The 19,493-nt window shown below is 34.4% G+C and overlaps 2 protein-coding genes across 2 annotated transcripts; one reads left to right on the forward strand and one right to left on the reverse strand.

The window, feature by feature from the left end:
- Positions 1-3,005: 3,005 nt before the first annotated feature.
- On the reverse strand, positions 3,006-6,965 carry LOC106136714 (uncharacterized). The gene is made up of 3 exons (XM_013337342.2): positions 6,764-6,965; positions 5,799-6,012; positions 3,006-5,356 (listed from the first exon to the last, which is right to left on the reverse strand). The coding sequence occupies exons 1-3, from the start codon at positions 6,781-6,783 to the stop codon at positions 5,201-5,203; spliced, it is 390 nt and encodes a 129-aa protein (XP_013192796.2). The 5' UTR covers positions 6,784-6,965; the 3' UTR covers positions 3,006-5,200.
- Positions 6,966-9,049: 2,084 nt separating this feature from the next.
- LOC106136706 (THO complex subunit 1) lies at positions 9,050-14,554 on the forward strand. Its single transcript, XM_013337332.2, has 11 exons — positions 9,050-9,211; positions 9,313-9,990; positions 10,374-10,630; positions 10,967-11,139; positions 11,448-11,577; positions 11,810-11,895; positions 12,218-12,381; positions 12,641-12,727; positions 13,229-13,309; positions 13,629-13,812; positions 14,365-14,554. The coding sequence occupies exons 1-11, from the start codon at positions 9,167-9,169 to the stop codon at positions 14,496-14,498; spliced, it is 2,019 nt and encodes a 672-aa protein (XP_013192786.2). The 5' UTR covers positions 9,050-9,166; the 3' UTR covers positions 14,499-14,554.
- The last annotated feature ends 4,939 nt before the right edge of the window (positions 14,555-19,493 follow it).

Here is a 19,493-nt window from a genome sequence, read left to right on the forward strand (position 1 = left end):
CAAAGTGCTCAAAAGAATATTTAAATTCTTGCAAATATGAAGATAGCGTAGACTAATTTGTACAGTGAATATGTATCTTTGTGGCTGCAAAAATATTCATACAAACATTTGAAACGCAAAAGTGTGTCTGTCTATCTTCAAAGGCTAGTAGGATAATTAGAAAATGTATAAATGAAATAGCAATTTATAGAATAAACTAGAGCGCGCGCGACTCCGCCGCTTAAAACGAAAAAAACCCAGTTAACGGGTTCTGATCCCGGGGAAATCCTCTCTTAGTGCACCCCTAGACCAGATTATGCATTTACATGCCAAGTTCAAAGACCCGCGGGCTGTGCGTTGTCAGTCAGTCAGTCACTCAAAAACGAAAGAGTGATATACTATAATACTTATATACATACATATAATCACGTCTATATCCCTTGCGGGGTAGACAGAGCCAACCGTCTTAAAAGGCTGAAAAGCCACGTTCAGCTATTTGGCTTTTTGATAGAATTGAGATTCAAATAGTGACAGGTTGCTAGCCCATCGCCTAAAAGACGAATCCCAAATTTATAAACCAATCCCTTAGTCGCCTTTTACGACATCCATGGGGAAGAGATGGAGTAGTTATATATCAACAAAAAACAATCTTTCACAGCGGCTCTTTTATTAAGTAAAAAATAAAGTAGGTATGTAGTTACTTATGAGCGAATCTCTATTTAAAATTCAACAGAAAGTAAAATAATGAACGATGAGAAAAGAAGCTTACTCTTGAGTGTACTTATTGAGAGCCATTGGGCCACTAATGAACGGAAAGTCTACATTCATTTTACGACCGCATTTCGGTTATAGATAAGTATCTTTTGTTTGAGAGGATACTATACTTAGGAGTTATTATTTATTGTTGCGATAATATTTACCGTAGATATTATAAAATGAGGAAGAATATCGACGATCGACGACCTCTGTGGCGCAGCGGTAGTACGCTTGTCTGTGACACCGGAGGTCCCGGGTTCGAATCCGGGTCAGAGCATGATGAAAAAGATCTTTTTCTGATTGGCCTGGGTCTTGGATGCTTATTATAAAATATAGTATCGTTGAGTTAGTATCTCGTAACACAAGTCTCGAACTAACTTCGAGGCTAACTCTTGACTTAGGTACTTGACTTAAGGTCCTATGTCCCCTAGCTGGGGCAGAGGGCATCCACAGTGCGTCGCCATCCCGCTCGGTCTTGAGCTTAGCGTTTTATTTCGCTCCAAGTCTTCCCAAGGCTAACTCAGTCTGTGTAATTTGTCCCGTATATTAGCGGTAGCGTTACGGTTAGCATCTATCGCACGAAGCCGGGGCGGTTCGCTAGTGCTAAAATATAAGATTCAGGCCCATTTCGTATCTTAAGGTCGTCATAGTTTATCCCGATTGCCTTAAAGCCTAGATTTGACGTATGACGTATCTGAACTCCATGAACCTGGTCTTAAGGAAACATGGTTGATTCACTAGATGAAACTTCTTAGTCGCCTTTTACGACAACAACAGCAATGAGATGGAATACTATTAAATGCAAAAAAACCACACTTCTTATCTCAGGCAGTTAGCATAATAAAGCGTTCCCAAGACCCATTCACAATTAAACCACGTTTCTTTATTTCGCTTACTTCGCATTCGAGTGACCTAAATTGTTTTCCGGCGACAACATCTCGAGGGTTGACTCAGATAAATTTCAGATAATACATCTTTGAGTAGTAGGAAGATTTTTTATTTTGTTAAATAATTTTTTTTTATAGCTTGAACAAAGTTTTTTTTTTCATGGGTATAGTCAAAGGTTCAGATGTTAATAAATAGATATATAAAATGTACCGGTGTACCTACTAAAAAGTAGTAAAGTTTATCTTTATTTTTTGACGACATTTCATCACATAACAACTAAAATTTACTCGTTTAAGGAAAGTGAAATTAAACATAATAGGTACTTAGAAGTGGAAATACACTTGCCATTTCAGCCTATCAAAATACTTCTCCGTTTTAACTGAGTTTTCTTAAAGAAATTCGTGAACTTCATATGTAAAGATGACGTGGTCGAAACATTTTCAGTGTTATTATTTTTTATCAATTCATACAACCTTTTCAGACATAGGTATACTTATTTATACACATACATACATAAATAGACAACGCGATCAGTATTTCAATAGGACACAATCAAGAATTAACGCACACGAGATAGCTAGGATACATTACTGTAAAAAACCGCAGAGGTCGTCTTCATAAAATAAAAAGGTACTACAAAAAGAACATTACCGTGCAATCGCGCCTCACAAATATGTAGGTACGTATAACAAAAGAATACTGCTTTTATACCCAACCTTACTTATCTGTCATTCTCCATAATTTGTATTCAGAGAGCGGAGTGATGCGGTATGCGCCAAAAAACAAAGCGTAATCTGCCTGTTGTGGGTAACGCGAAACTTGACGAACTCATTAGATGTTGTAACTTGTACTAAGCCCTGCGGCGAACCCGCTTTGAAACGGGGCACTTTATTTGACATACGACCATGAGGCGAGATATGAATTCTGATGTGTGTATAACTATGAAGTTTGTTATGTACAAAGTTAGGTACTTACACTGCGTGTATGTAAAGTTCATACGCATTTAACATCTCATTTATCAAAGGATATGATTAAAACTAACAGGGTTTGCTGCTCACGTGTTGTCGCGTCTTTTTCCTTTGTGGGTAGGACAGAGCCTCGGGTTGGTAATCACATTTTTTTTCAATAAAGCGCGTTATAGCATTGGTTGTAGGTAATTTATGTAAATTTACTAAAGATAGTAATGCTAACAAATGACCTGTGTGAAAATTTTACAAAAGTTGGCTAAAACAAATGCTTAAAGAGCAAGAGCTTAAAGTTGTGTTACTGTTTGGTTATCGTCATATCTAGTATAAAGGTGCAATCTGCTTAAAATATAAGGTTTATATATATAATAAAAGGTTTAGTACATTATAATGTAATTAAATAAATAAAAAAATAAATATCGTAAAAATGTTTTATTCAAATCCATAATCAGGCAGCGCTGCGTCACTTAAATTCTACCTATTTATTTTACAATAATTTCAAATTTCTAAGTACTGTTATTGTATGGAATGTGGATAGTAGGTAATTGAAATATAAAAAAGAAAAAAATTGCCTGCTTCTTGACACTTTATCGTCGAGTTAAAATTCAATTAAAATTTAAAATGTATCTAGTCATTTCAACCGGTCTCGGTGTTGCTTAAAATTGAACATGCTTTAATTGTGACTAACAATAGAAGACAGTTATTCAACAAGCCAAAATGTAGTATCATAAGATAATATTTTTTTTTCACGATTGACAAACAAAAGAATGGTGGTATATTTTGAAGACCAAAAGTCTACAGTTAGCTTTTGATGATCACATAGTCCAAATTACATGTACATGACACATATAATATCAATCATGAAATAAACGATCCAATATCAAAAAGCAGGCCATCTAACGCGTCTATTCAACACTTCACAACTCTAAAAGCATAGTCATGATTCAAACGAGGTCTAGCTGATTCTAACGGGGAATAAAAATGATGTTACTTTAAATTAAAAAAAAATCACACTTACTTATTTACAATAGTGTTTGCATACGTCTTAAAAACATTTTAAAATACTTCGTTTCCCAACTTTATGCCAACTACAAATATTATTGCTTCAATAGTTGCTGTTAGTTTAATAATTTATATCACATTATCGATAACATACGTTAGTAGGTACTTTTTGAAGACTAAAACATGTAACATTTTTTAAGATTTGTAAGTGTAAATACGAAATTTATTCAGTTAAAATTAATTTTTATTCATTCTTATTACAATACTGATCTGTATAAAACTAGTTTACGAAAAATAATGAAACTTATCTGAACGTCTAATTCGTGCACGAAAAAAAAAACATTTTTATTACGGTATTTAAGAAGAAGCTCTTGAAGCATAGATATAGAAGTACTGGCGGATATTCCAGTCTCATACCATATAACATACATACATGAAATCACGCCTCTTTCCCGGATTGGAAGGCAGGGTAGGCAGGTAGGTAGGTAGTACATCTTTCCACTTGCCACGATCCCTGCATACTTCATTTGCTACATTCACATTTCTTTTCATATAGCTATTACACTTTTCAGACAATATAAATCGGATTTTTTTCGACATTATTCCGATTTCTATGTCTCAACAGGTCATAATTAAGGTAAAATCATGATAATATTGCTCTACTGGATCAACTCAACCCTTGCATGCAATCATGAAACCATTGCATGAAAACATTGATGAATGAACCCGTGTACTTAATTTTGTCAAAATCTGTTCAGCAGATTTTGCATGAGAAAGTAGGTACACACAGTCTCACAAACTTTATTATATTAGTTAGATGTTTATATTGCCCATTCCGGAAGTATATCGTGCACGTAATAGATGTATCTTATTAACAAAACTGTGGTAAAAGTGAAGATTCGTCTCAAAACACTAAATGCTTAAAGTTCACATAATGAAGGGAAACTAATGTCTGAAGAGAAATAACGTTAGCCGTGAACTAGTGTTTTTTCAACAACCGTTAACTGATTCCTCGTTGCAATGCGTTTTTTTTTTTATTATATTAACTGTGAACTTTATCATATTTTAGGTCACGGTTTCTAAATATGTGACTGTTGAAATAAGATATAACAGATCATACATATAATCACTTCTTTATACCTTATGGGGCAGACAGAGCCAACGTTCAATAGCCACGTAATATATCAGCTATATAGCATAATGATGGAATAACAAATTAAGGTTGAACCTATGCCTCCTCGCGCACTGTTAACGCAACTTATCCATTCGACTACCGACGCCTTTCAATGGAAATCATAACGATTTAAAAAAGAAATTAGTGTCATGGATCTAAAAAATATTTCACTGCATGTGGGTGAAGCCAAAGAAGTATGCAAAAATTGTGGCATGTGCAACCATCTGCCATCGGAAAAGAAACATGATTTTATGTATGTATGTTTCTTAATAATTAAAAAAAAAATCATCACTCAGACTCAGACAAAATTGAACCTCCTTACAAACTGAATGAAGAAACCATTTATTTCACAAAAATAAACCACATCCGTGGTACCATTACTAAAGAACCTTTTATAGGCAAAAACGACATTGCAACGGGGACTCTCCCTCGGGAACTAAGACCTGTGTTTGTTTCTGTTCATACTCTGCATGAGGCGGCGTCCCCATAGCTCCTCGAGGTTGAATGGTCTGAAGTTGGCGAGTTGGCGGGGCGCCACCACCTCTTGATAGTATCTTGCCTCGTCGCTTCCACGCTCTATTTCACGGGTCACCTGGAAAATAGGGACGATAACAAGGTCTTAAAACAATATAAATTATGTAGTTAATAACATGATAGCATACTAGTAAATAAATACATAACCATATGTTAATTTTTAGTTGTAATTTTGATGTCATAGTTGTTATATATCTATTCAAAATATGATGCGAAAGTACATTTTAATTCTTCAAATTTTTTTAAAAATAATTATGCCAAAAATTTGGAACCAATTTCATAAAGACATCATACCTATGCATAAGCGAAATTATTAAGGTAGCAGTCAAACAAACAAGATTTAAAAAAACCAAACTAACAAATGAAATAGTGATAAAAATTACTCTTATTTAATTTGGATCTCAAGATTTTTTTACAGAAATTATGCGCATATACAGGTCAGGATCTATAAAATTTTGTCAGCATCTTAACTAAAAGCTACCAAATATAAAAATAATCACCTTATTCCAAGATTCATAGATATAATTTATGAGATCATCGTGTTGGGTGTTACTGTTGTTGCTATTACTGTTGTTGTTGTTCTGTGGCGGGGCTGGCGGGCTCTGTGAGGGGGGGCTGTGTCTTGCTCCGTTGTGACCGTGTCCATTGCCATTGTGACGCTTGCCCCCACCCATGTGGGGAAGGGAACGAGGCCCACTGTTTATGTAGCTTGATCTGAAAATTTAGAATGGTATAAGGGATGATTAAAGAAATATCATGTTACTTTGTTGAAAATTATTGTATTGTAAATTTATCAGTGTGGAACTATCAGATCATATCTATCTATATAATTAAAAAAATTATTGTTTTTTTTTTTGTGATTTGTAAAGCTTAGTATTATTGTTCTAACAAATTCTGTAATTGGCCTTTCTATAATCTCTGTTCAATTTGTGAAATAAATAAATAAATCTTTTTAACTTCTTTTGATAATATTTAGTTGGCAAATAGCAAATAAGCACACAACACCTAAAATAGTTCAAATCACAATTAGATATATTTTGATTTTTTGTTAGATTATTCATAATTTACATAATTTTTTAAATCTTTTGATTGCTTCATACTTTAAAAAATGTTTCAAAATACCAAATACAAATTATTTGTTATAATTAACTGCTTTAACTCAAAGAATATGGTATTATCTAATTGTCAATATTATTATCGTCTAATGCATCAAAAATAGGTACTGACAGGCAGTTTGTTTAGCGCGTGCGATCTATCATATCAACTTAACGGGAACAAAAACAATGGGTTATCTGAAAGTTGCTATTTGTATATACCTTGTTATACATATTAAACAATACAAATATAAATTCAAATCAGTCTTAACATTGGTTAAAATATAATATTTGCAACACTAACGTGAAAGCGCGAAAGTAATCGCATTGCATTGCATCGCGTAAATGAGAGAAAGGAAATGTGCACATACCTCATATTGTTTCGGTCCATGATATAAACTAATTATCTTTTAAGACTAATTCTATGTAGGCTAGGTAAAACTTATTTATTCTGATCTTATGCGTCAATACATCTCTACACAAAGGAAGTACCTAAGTAAAAAATCGGTAAATAAATTAAATTCTTAAGATAAATAGACAGGACGCCACACAACACGACACATACAAATGTCATTTAATCAAACGTCAATAGTTAACAGCTGCCTTCGATGCGTAAATGCGATTGGTTGATTTAAATTTTGTGTCCAAAAATAAGCCAATAGAATCACACAGCAGATTGCCATTCGAAATGGCAATGCTGCCAGCCTTCTGGGTACACCAAAAAGTTGATGCTATGCATGATATGATTACAAACTAATATTTTTATTTACAAATTGTACATTAAAATATTAGTAATGTGTAATCATATTTTTTTTCTCTTTTTTATAAGTATTTTTAATTGAATTCATTTTAATTAATTTATAAATAAATACATAAATAAAATCATAATATTTATACGTCGAATCGAAATAATTTTAATAATTCATATTTATTTCGATCATTTTATATTTGATTAACGTTAAAATTTGTCTTATTAACAAAGTTTAGTTAAAAATTATTAATTATAATAAAAGGAGAAAATAATGAATGAACGTCGATCATCTACTAGGTTCATTCATCAGAAAGTTTGGAATCCGTTCGGATAAGGGTGTAAGTCAAAGTTAAGACTTACGAGCCTTTACTGGGCGTGGTATAGCTGAAATTGTAAAAATCAAAACGTCTATCATGCCAGATGTCTCATAATACTTACTGTCTTTGAGTGTATAAACTATAGAAGTACGATATAGTTTCTGATAATCGATAAATTGGTAAAAAATAAACTTTTTAAAATATTGACTTGACTAATTTGACATCATATATATGTTAACGGAAATGTATGAAATCTAGGAATTGCATACAACTCCTAGGAAATGTATACAATTCCGAAGCTATTTAGGAAATGTATAAAATATTGTTTTAAAAATTATTTAATAGATAGATAAGATAAGATAGATAAAAACGTTTATTCAGTTGCTACAGACACAAAATACAGAGTTAAACAAAACATTATAAAAACACAGTTGAGATGCATTTGCGTGCTGCAGCAAGTAGAAAAGGTCATAACTCAGCGGAATTTTTGCACCAATTGAAGTGCAAAACGCTGATTTTCAGTTATCACCATTGAAGTGGGTGCGGGCGCTAAAGTGAAAGAAAGAAAAAATAAAATAATAAATTTAAGTGCAAAAGATTATGGGAATGTGTAATTATAGATATTATCTATCTATAATGGATATATAACAGGAAAATACGAAAAATAAAACATACACATCCTGGGAGTTGTATGTATATGTGTTGTATGTGTTGTAGTATGTATACATTTCCTAGGAATTGTATACATATAATTCCTATAACGTATTAGGAAATGTATAAAAAGAAGGCTTTCTGTAATGAAACACCTTGTTTAAATGAGAATAATATTTTTAGGTTAGGTTAAGTAATTTTTTTTTAAAAGAAGTAATAATTGCTTAGAGTTAAACTCTGACGGTATGATAGGCTTAACAAAGATGCCCTTTTTTATGCTGCCGTATTTCTAGCTGTTGTTTTTGCCGTGGAAACTTCTTCTATTAACTCTTTGTAACGTTCATCTTCGATATATGCGCTGTTCTTAGCGTTTGTTAACATTCTGAATGATGCCCTTCACCTACCCCCGCGTACCACTACGGTTTTTACATTTCCGATTGCTATTTAAGAAATGTATAGATTTCCTAGGAAATGTGACTAATATAATTTATTTCACACATTTCCGGGCTATTTTAGGAATTACATACATTTCCTAGGAATTGTATACAATGACGGATTACATACATTTCCGTTAACATATACATAAAATAACACGTCTTACCCGGAAGGAAATATAGTCTTACTGAGACAGAAAATTAATTCCCTTATATTTCTTTCGAGTTAGATTTTATAAGTAATACGTAATGGCCCAAAGTAATGAATAAAACTTTTGAATTTGAATTCATGATCGACGTCGTGACACTAGCATCAGGTTAAAGTTAAACCTAATCTTTATGCTCATAAAATTAAGATTTATGACATAAATCTTATTCTGTCATCCTGGACACGCCCTCTTCACATTTCTATAGCGTTGCTTGTAGCATAGTAGTTAGGTTTTCTAAGCCCGCAACCGACTTCAGCAACCGACGCTCAAAAGCTGCCAATGTCAAGATAACTGCAACTGTCATAATTTTTTTATGTTGTGGTTTTGTGATGCTTGCTAATTTGTTCATCTTGCTTTGGTTTCTCACTGATTCTTGTATTTATAAACAAATATTATTGTAGAATTCATAAATATGTCGGATCGAAATGGATTTGAGGAACTGCGAGCAAAATACAAGGTATTCCCATATTTTCATTTCTAACCCTAAAATTTGCAACCGGAATACTAATCCACAAATTAACCATTTCTTTATTCACATACTTTACTATCGCGTTTCAGGATGTCCTATCCAAAGCATTTACAACAAACAACATCGATTTGCTGGATTCTTTTTCGAAGAACACTAATGAGACAGACAGAAAAGCTGCTATGGACCAAGCTTTCAGGGACAAGCTGCTGGAACTTTTGGTCGAGGAGCCAGAGACGCTCGAATCTTACGTCTGCTTCTGCATCGAGTCATGTAGACGACATATGGTCACACCAACAATGCCTGTAGTACTTTTAGGAGATATATTTGATGCATTGACATTGAATAAATGCGAGCAGATGTTTACATATGTTGAAAGTGGAGTGAATATATGGAAAGAGGATTTATTTTTTATAGCTTGTAAAAATAATTTGCTTCGTATGTGCAATGATCTCTTACGGAGATTATCGAGATCTCAAAATACAGTGTTTTGTGGAAGAATCTTGCTTTTCCTTGCCAAATTCTTCCCATTCTCTGAACGTTCAGGACTTAATATTGTGTCGGAATTTAATTTGGAAAATGTTACGGAATTTGGTGGAGACAGTTCGAGTACATTAAAAGACTCGCTGGATGAAGAAATGGTTGTAGATGATGAGAAAAGCAAGCTGAGTATTGATTACAATTTGTACTGCAGATTTTGGAGTCTCCAGGACTTTTTTAGGAACCCGAATACATGTTACAACAAGATTCAGTGGAAAACATTTGTTGCGGTAAGTATATATGGTTATCATATCATCATACCTTTGATCACTCTGTGGATTGATTTAGCTCACTATGCAAAAAATTCAATTTTTCCTAAATAGAATTTGTTCTCTCTTATCACTATCTACTAAAAGTCTTGCAATATGTTAAGTAGTTATAAAGATTAAGCATACTGAGGTAGACAATTTTTTTTTTTTATATTTTTATTTACCACAATCTGTCACCACAATGGAACATTGACTTATATTATTATATGGAATTTGTCTTGACATGCTGGGTATGTGACCTGTGTCACATCCTACTTTACTTCAAACAAAATGCACAACATGAAGTAACTTTGTATTATATCATGATAAATATTAACATATACCTTAATCTTTCACTTTTCCAGCATTCTGGAAGTGTTCTGTCAGCTTTCTCGTCATACAAACTAGAAGCTGTTGAGCTTCAGAAGTCAAAGATGAACCGACTGAAAGCAGTCACCGACGTGGAAATGCACGAGAACAAAGAACAGCACTATTTTGCCAAGTTCCTTACCAATCAGAAACTATTGGAGCTACAATTGTCGGATTCGAACTTCCGAAGATGTGTGCTGATACAGTTCTTGATATTGTTCCAGTATTTATCTTCTACTGTTAAGTTTAAAATGTAAGTAGTGATTGATGCATGAATGTTATGCTTGTTTTATAGTTCAGTTATAAACTACAGTAGTTTTGAAATATATAGAATTACAGGTTGATAACCCATCGCCTACTTGAAGAATCTCTAGTCCATTAATCTATCCCTTAATCTCCTTTTACGACATTCATGGTAATGATATAGAGTGGTCCAATTCTTAATCAATTCAATCCATTTATTTGTCATGTGGACACAATAGGAGAAGGTCTAATAGTTAATAATCTTGCATATTCATAGGTCCAAAGGTGTTACCACAGCAATAATGTAAAATTAATTGATATTAAAACTAAATTGCCCAAATTTCAGGGAGTCTCAAGAGCTGAAACAAGACCAAGCCGAATGGGTAAAAGAGACCATGGCTCTAGTTTACAAACTTTTGGGAGAGACCCCACCAAATGGCAAGAAATTTGCAGAGTGCGTCAAACATATATTGAAGAGGGAAGAGCATTGGAATAATTGGAAAAATGATGGGTGCCCAGGTAAATACCATTTATGACTTCTTGTTCGAAATATGGTTTAAAGTTAACTGGCATGGATCAAAAAAGATAAGAGAAGGGTGCCAAATGAAAACTGATTTTGATCTCTTGAAAAATCTAGTGACAGAATTGTCATTGTGGCTTTCCTTTTATTAGCACATTTTAAAATGGTATATACCTACATAGCCATCAGCAAAAGAAGTATGATTTGTAAACCTATAGTTTTGGTGCAGTTATGTTATAGTGTCTAACTAATTTCTCGCACTACTTTTATAATAAGGAATTAATTGGATGGATTTGTCAACAAACAGAATTCCAAAAACCAAAGCCGCCAGTGCAAGTGGACTCGACAGAAGAGATCAAACGGGCGAGCAAAAGGAGGCGCCCCGTCGGAGACATCATAAAAGAGTATGAAGGTCAAAACAAACACTACATGGGCAAGTGAGTACAAATAAAAAACAAATCTTCATTAAACATAAAGTTGACTGACCATACTTTGTTGAGTGACTGACAGACAAGGCAGAGTCGATACTGTTAAGAATTTGTTCTTGTCCCACTCCTTTTTGCTTACTACTTCTGATGTTTATAATTGATAATTTTGTTAATTATTTATATACGTAAGTCTCAAACTTCTTAAAAAAGGAGTGTTTTCATGATAACGTTTTTTTTTCAGTAATGAACTGACAAAACTGTGGAATTTATGCCCAGACAACCTGACTGCATGCCGCACAAAAGAGAGGGATTTCATGCCATCATTAGGTATGTTTATTTATACTCCTTATACTTATGTAGGATGGATAGTTAAGTTTAAAAGTAGACTTTCTTTTCACAATTGTAATAAAACTAGTGTTTACGATTTTCTAAGTCCATATTTAATAAATGATTCAGCTGAATGAGACCTAAGATTTTCTTTGCCTATATCTTCCCAGTAACGGGTAAGGACAGTATATTTATTTATGTATTTCTAAAAGATAATTATATTTATTATCCATAAACGGACTTACAAAGTGTTCTATGATCCATTTGGTGTTTGTCAAGTTAGATATTCTTTTCGCTTACCACCAGGTACCTTTGTTGACAGAATCCTACATGCTGACCGGCGTAGAAAGTGAGTCGGGTCGCAAGCGCACGTCGTGCGGGGGGTGGGGATGGCGAGCGCTGAGACTGCTCGCTCGTCGGTCGCCACACTTCTTTGTTCACACCAATAATCCGATCGGGCGGTTGCCGGACTACCTAGACGATATGGTAATGTTATCCTACTTTTACTATCAGTCCATTTGTGCAAATCCATAAATAAAATTAACCAATCTTGATACGTCATTTTATTGAAAAATACATTTCTCAAATATAAGATAAATACAGAAATATTCTGTTTCTGAGTGTATTTATTAAAATGTATACATTCACTAACCCCTTCATTGCGGTTCTATAGGGATTGAACAGAGTATTTGCTAGTACATCATCTAACATAATAAATAATTCCCACCTTCCATATACTTCACAGGTTGAACGCGTGACTCGCGAAGTAGCAGCAAACGCGGCCGCAGCCAATGCTAACGGGGACGGAATCACCGATAAATCTGTTAAACAGGTGAATATTATTATTCTATTTATATTTTTATAATAAATGCCAGTGCGCTTGTTTGTTTCTCATATCAAAAGAACTTAGTTGAACTCCAGCAAATAATACAGGCAAAAATTTTTCGTTAAGTCGGTGGCATAAAAACATTATACTCTCTGGCCTACCAGCTGGTCTAATTATAATATAACTCTATCTAATAAAATGTGATGAGTAGTGCAAGAATTTTTCTCTCCTTCTCTTCAACTTTTTATAAATAAGCGAAAATAAAAGAACCAAATACACAGATTTTTAATTTTTTACAGAATGTGCAAGGTATGTTTTTGTAACTTTTTATAGAGGCCTGCCTGATACAATACTCTTTGAAACGTTTTGATCCACTACCAGTAATAGTGCTATATATATTGGTTTTTAAGTCGCATTTTACGGTATCGATAACTGGGTAAATAGAAAGCGAGTTAATATTTGAATTATAGTTTAAATCCAATAACATCTCTAATTTTTCATGAACAGGAGGCCGCCGAAGAAGAAATTTCAGAGGAACAAATCGAAGCGGACCTCATAAAGGAGGAAGATACTGCTGACATTGAACAGGTACGGAATAATTTACTACAAAATTTTGCCTGTATTTTCGTTGAAACCATTATAACTTACAGTTTAAGAGATATTTCCTTAAAGAAAAAAACTTACATGTTTCTAAGTATGGAAATAATTGTTTAGTATTCCATGTCATGTGATGTGCGCTCTTAGCTAACCGTTAAAGAACGTCTGTCTAAAGTTAAACCGATAGAGTGATTTTGATGAGGTCCTACATACTGGCCTTTTATCTGGCTGCCGAAAAAACGGGCACTTAAATTTACATCGGGCAGGATCTCGCTAGTAGTTTAACTTTAATCTTTCTCTCTCTACCAAGGTGCCAGACTCCACCCACGCGGGAGAAGAAGACTACGATAAGACAACTAGGTCCCGCGTCACCATGATCACGCCGACTCAACTAGAGGCAGTCTCCGCCAAGCTGACTGACTGGAAGAAACTGGCCGCCAAACTGGGGTACAAAACTGACGAGATACAGTACTTCGAGAGCGAAAACGCTACAGGCAAGTTGCTATATTATCAAAAGCGTAAATAAAATTATATGTTTCATTTTAAGAGTCAAATTGGAGACATCTTGGTTAACAATTTCAATTCAAACAAACTCTAAATGGAAGGTTGATTAATGTTGATGGAGTAAAAGAAGTATGTTGGGAATTTGATGCACGGATCAGCTGTCAATTGCAACAAAGAGGCATGATTTGATTATGTATGTACATATATATATCCTCCTAACATCCACATTTGGCATTTTGAATATAGATTCATTATGTAGTAAAAATCCCACAACTCCCAATTTTTGTTCTGCAATAGTTTTAAATAAATAAATTCCCATGGGGATGAAAATTGTCGTTATACGCTAATATATTATATGTTTAATTAAGGACGTCCTGGTAAAGGGTCAGGTCAAGAGTACCCGTGGATGAAGCGAAGGAAGTGTGCAGAAATCGTGGCAAGTGGAAAGAAGTAGTCTCTGCCTACCCCTCCGGGAAAGAGGCGTGATTTCATGTATATGTATGTATGTGTTTAATTAATAAATAAATTTTATTTCTAATCAGATGCGGCAAGGGCCAAAAATATGCTGCAACTTTGGTTCGATGACGACGAGGACGCTTCTGTGGAGAATCTGCTCTACATCATGGAGGGGTTGGAGCTGACAGAGGCCTGTGAGGCCTTGAAGAGCGTCAAATGACGAATGTTAAAGCTCTGTTGTAAGAGGAAGTTGTAATAAAGTTTTGTATTAAGAATTTTGTGATTTTTTTGACAGTAGGTGACAGTCAAAATCGCTATAACTGCAATCGTTTAACCGGTTGGCCTGAGAATTCTACACTTGTAGGTAGTATATCTACGCATAATTTATTTTCTCAAAACATGGTAAAAAAATTGTGGTTCTTATTATTATACGTCTTTAGACAGAAAAATTGTGTATGAACAAGCTAGGCGAAAATAAGTGCCTGTACTGGGGAATCAGCCCAGTATTTCAGAAGAGGCAGTCCCGCGTAATGCCACGTAGGTATATTGATAAAGAACCTCTAATCTATTTAATTCTTGGTAATGCCATCATTTCCAAACTCGTAAACATCACCAAGTAAAATATATGCGTATGATTCATTCGACGAGACAGTTTGAGCCTGGAACAAATTATGTTTGAGCTAACCTTTGAAGTGTTCCTTTTCGACTGAGTACGTACAGAAAAGATTTATAAAATAATCCAACAATGTCGGCCGCGCCGAAATTATAACTTGCAGCATTTCCTCATCCCTGACTCAGCGTACCCAAAACAGAACTTATTACGAACAAAAATAACCACATGAACCAACGTTCAAAAACCAACCATACCCACTTGAATAACAGACTTCCGAAACGGTAAAAATAAACTTGTAAGACGTTGTTTCGACCAGTGTAAGTTAATCTATCGCGTCTCCCCCTATTTGAGTGTTTGTAGGCGGGTTTGAAGAAGTAGCGATGACCAGGGGTGTCAGTTTAAAGTGGGCGTTACTACCTCCGTGTTTACAGAATCGCGGAATAGCCGCTGCACTGAAATTAGTTTGAAATGAATGCGTCAATGGGCAGACGGAGCTGTGAGTTGCGCGCGCGCGTGAATTTATATTTTTATGACTTGATCTGCCCGAGATTTTTATATTAAAAATATAACGGGGTTGGATTGGACGGCGCTGTGAGGTGCGCGCGAGGGTAACGGACTGTGTTAATTTGTGTTTTGGATAATTTTTATGTAAGTATCACTTTTGTTTTATTTTTTTAGTTTAAGAAAACATTTCTTTAATAAGTCATAAAAATGTAATTTTATTGGCTGAACTAACATTACTTAGCGGTCTGTTGTTTTTTTTTTAAAGAACCGCTTTGTTCCAATTACACCTACTTACCTACCTAAATTTAACTGTCCCTGTAGTTTTTATCAGAGTAGAATAGGCCACTCTATCTCATTTCCAGGGATCTCTTAAATGTCGCCTTTTACGACTTGAGATTCTTCTTTTAGGCGATGGGCTAGCAACCTGTCACTATGTAAATCTTTATTCTATCATTAAGGCAAACAGCTGAACGGCCTTACTGGCTTTGTCTACATCGCTGGGATATAGACGTGATTATATGTATGCATCTCTTCATCTGACAGGCCCTCTCCATCTCCACCTTAGGATCTTGTAGGAATTACTTTGTTTCTACGTTATAAATGACAGAACATGTAACAAATGCATCAATTCTCAAGACTGTATAAGGCAGGCTGTACAAAGTTGACTAAATTTTATTTTATTCATCTTCTACATTGACAAAATACCACAATCAAAAACTATCAATGCCAAAAGTATCTTGGGTCCATTCTCTATTTAAATAGCGATAACTAGTGGTGAATTTCTTTTTAAAATGAGATAAATCACTATCGCGATAGGCGTCCATGCCATCGTTGTGCTGAAGAAATCCACTAAAAAGCGAAAACATAGGTATCTCCAGTTTCTACTTTCGACCACGTGCGTACTTCAAACATTATTCAAATATTATCTGGCAATGTCACCTTCTCGGGATCATAAAATAGTTGTAGAAATGCAGACCTAAGAAATCTAGCGTTCATGACTATTATAATCATACCAATCCTGGTGAGCAGTTTTAATTTTAAAATCAAGACTTCCTAAGATGTAAGAGCAATAGAAGAGATGGCCGCTGTGCGCGAAAATATGTGGAGTATTAGATGTGGCCAGAAACGAATCAGGAGATTTAACAATTCGTAAGACTTTATCGGCCTTAACGAAATCTGAACATTGTTGGATTTTATAAATATGCCCAAGTTTCGATTAATGTGTGGCACATTACTTTTCCTACACACTAAAGTAACTACCTATCTCCCCCCCACAGCTTACTATTTCATTTGACCAAATTTTATCCCCGAATTTTTAGTACAATACCCCATCTCTTTCCCCTGGATTTCTTTGTGACAGTGGTCACATGACGGTACCTGTGTTTAGTAGAAAGACTGATCCACTCCATTGTTTATACGGTCCTCAAACTCTGAGAATAAAATCAAAGAGGATGAATGAAAAAGAGAGGTTGAATCTAGAACAAAGTAATAGAATGAAACATTCATTTACCGCGCCTTAGAAAAAGTGAGTTATTATGAAAATGAGGAATTTGTAACATTTCGGCGGGTGAGTTTGGTCCGCAGTTATTTTCGTACGTTTCAGCACTTTTCTTAGGTATGCCAGACAGTAAAGTTTTACGACGATATGATCTCACTACTCGGTAAATCAGTGTATGAAACATACATAGGTAACTGTCTGAATGATTTACTGGGCGTTACTCTTAAATTATATTCATTAAAGTGGTTTTCCGTAATTTCGTAAAATGTAATAGTAATGCGAAAATATTTTTTTTTGATGGTAGAGATTATTGTTTATAGGTACCTATCGAAAAAGAAAGTAGAAGGATATCCATTGTTTATCTGTGTGCCTTTTGTAAGTTTCAAAATGAGCTTTTGAGGCTTGGTAGAAGTAATAATGTAAAAAATTTTTTTGAAACATAGTCTATTCCCTTGACATACTTCTATGATCTTTGCGAAAAGAACACAGCCGCCTCAAAGTACTTGTATATTTATTTTTGTATATCTTAGCGTTGGAAAATTTGGGATACAAAACCTGCCCTGGGAGCACATCAACGTTTATTTTTTTCTTACCTAAAGCTTTACTCACTCGCTGTTAACTCCATCTCTAACAAGCTTAGTTCAATTAAAAGATCTAAGCTAACAAGGTAACATTTCCTATGGGACAACACTAGAATACTTTTTGACAGAAAGAAAAAAGCCTGAAAATGAAAAAAAATGTAAAGTAAAATCTATAGATACCTATTATAATACCGACAAGTCTTATCACTTTTGACCATTGGCCATCATTACCGTTAGAGGTAAATATATTTATATAGTTTGTGCCTTGTTCCCTTTAGAATAGGCCCACTCAACAGACTTATACCATGAACGCTTTAATCAAAGGAAGACCAAAAAAATTGTTTTGGGATCCTCTGTCGTCGATTTGCAATGAACAGACGAGAGTTTCTTTATGTAATTTATCTCAATCGACACATACTCCAGAATATATAGTTATAGGCTTCCTGTCATGTCAGGAAAATTATGATAGTTATAATACTATTACCCGAGGTAATATACATATGTATTTCAGGATGTAAATCTTGCTGCAATGTCGCATTAGGTCATTTCTGTCATGATAGCTGTAAGAGATAAATAAATAAATAAAAAGTAGGACAACCAGGATAAACCTCATGACACGTGCTTACAAAACAGATACAGTCTTTGTGCATACATCTTCGGACTCGTGACTCAGACAAAATGGACGCATAAAACCACACTTTAACCTTTTACGTAAAGTCGTTGACGCACAGTTTAGTTACCTCAGTCTACAATATTATGAACAAAGCATTGGTCCAGATCGAAAAACTCAAGAAAACTTTTAAACTTGTTTTTCTTTAAAGCAACAAGGTAGCCGAGATAAGGCCATCCATACGTAGTATTCGACTTATTATTAAGTCTGCCTTGAGAGATAAAGACGTGATATGTTAGATATGTAGTATATGTTAGGGTCCAGAGCCACATCCTTTTTTCTTTGATCAAAACTCCTTCCAGTAGATTGTTTTTAGCATGTGGTTCGCTTTCGTGTTATCTATATATTTGCATAATTTCAGCAAAATTCATTTTCGAAATCTGTTTTTTCCTTTGATCTTCGTAATATAATGCTTCTTTTAAGTACCTACTTACTAGCATGCGTCCAAAAAATCGCTTACAAACAAACTGTGTTGAAGTAAAATACAAAAGGCGTTGCTTCAGGCACAAAATTACAAAATATAGGTACCTACGCAAAATACGGTAAATTTACGCCATAATCACGTTTTAGTCGTAAATATCGTCCACTTGATTCTTCCACCCTAGATAATAAGCGATAATGTTAAACACTTGCTCGTTCTTTATACTATGTAAGTAGTGGGGCCCCACAGGGTCGTATACTGGACCCGTTGTTACTTTAACTCGGGAGCTGCTCATCATGTTGTAACGAATATATTATTTACTGGAATACCTAGTCTTCAAGGTTTTTATACATTTGTGTTTATAGTTCTAGTAGATAACAAACAGAGGCAGTTAGCTTCAGAAGATGCCACTTCAAAGTATACAAGGACTAGATGAAAACGTCGGGAAATCGTTAAAACCCGATTCAGGTCGACTTAAAATCTTTAGGTTATAGTTTTAACAAGTTTAGTGCTTGGTTCAAAGACTAGCTTTGTTCTTGAAATGCTCATAAACGTTTGTATAGCATATCCACATGTTTATTTCGATCCGCAAATAAATAGAGAAAGAAAAAAATATTGATTTGTATACAAGATTATTGGAATGCTAGATAATAACTAAAATACTTCTTCCCATTAGTTTTGGCCCACGTAACCCGTGTAAAAAGTACTTGTCGTATAAGTATGTATGTATGCAAATATCGAATATCATAATATCTATCTTAAATATCTAATATCATAATATACTTATATCTTCCAAATATCATTCGACCTCTAGATCCATTTCCTTTCGAATAAAATCATCCTACAATCTGTGTTCTCTATATTCTTCGATATGTTCTTGCAAGTGGTATCAATGTAGACAAATATATAAAAAACTTACAAATAACAA

The sequence above is a fragment of the Amyelois transitella genome, chromosome 11, assembly GCF_032362555.1.
Source record: "Amyelois transitella isolate CPQ chromosome 11, ilAmyTran1.1, whole genome shotgun sequence".
NCBI classification, from domain to species: domain Eukaryota; kingdom Metazoa; phylum Arthropoda; class Insecta; order Lepidoptera; family Pyralidae; genus Amyelois; species Amyelois transitella.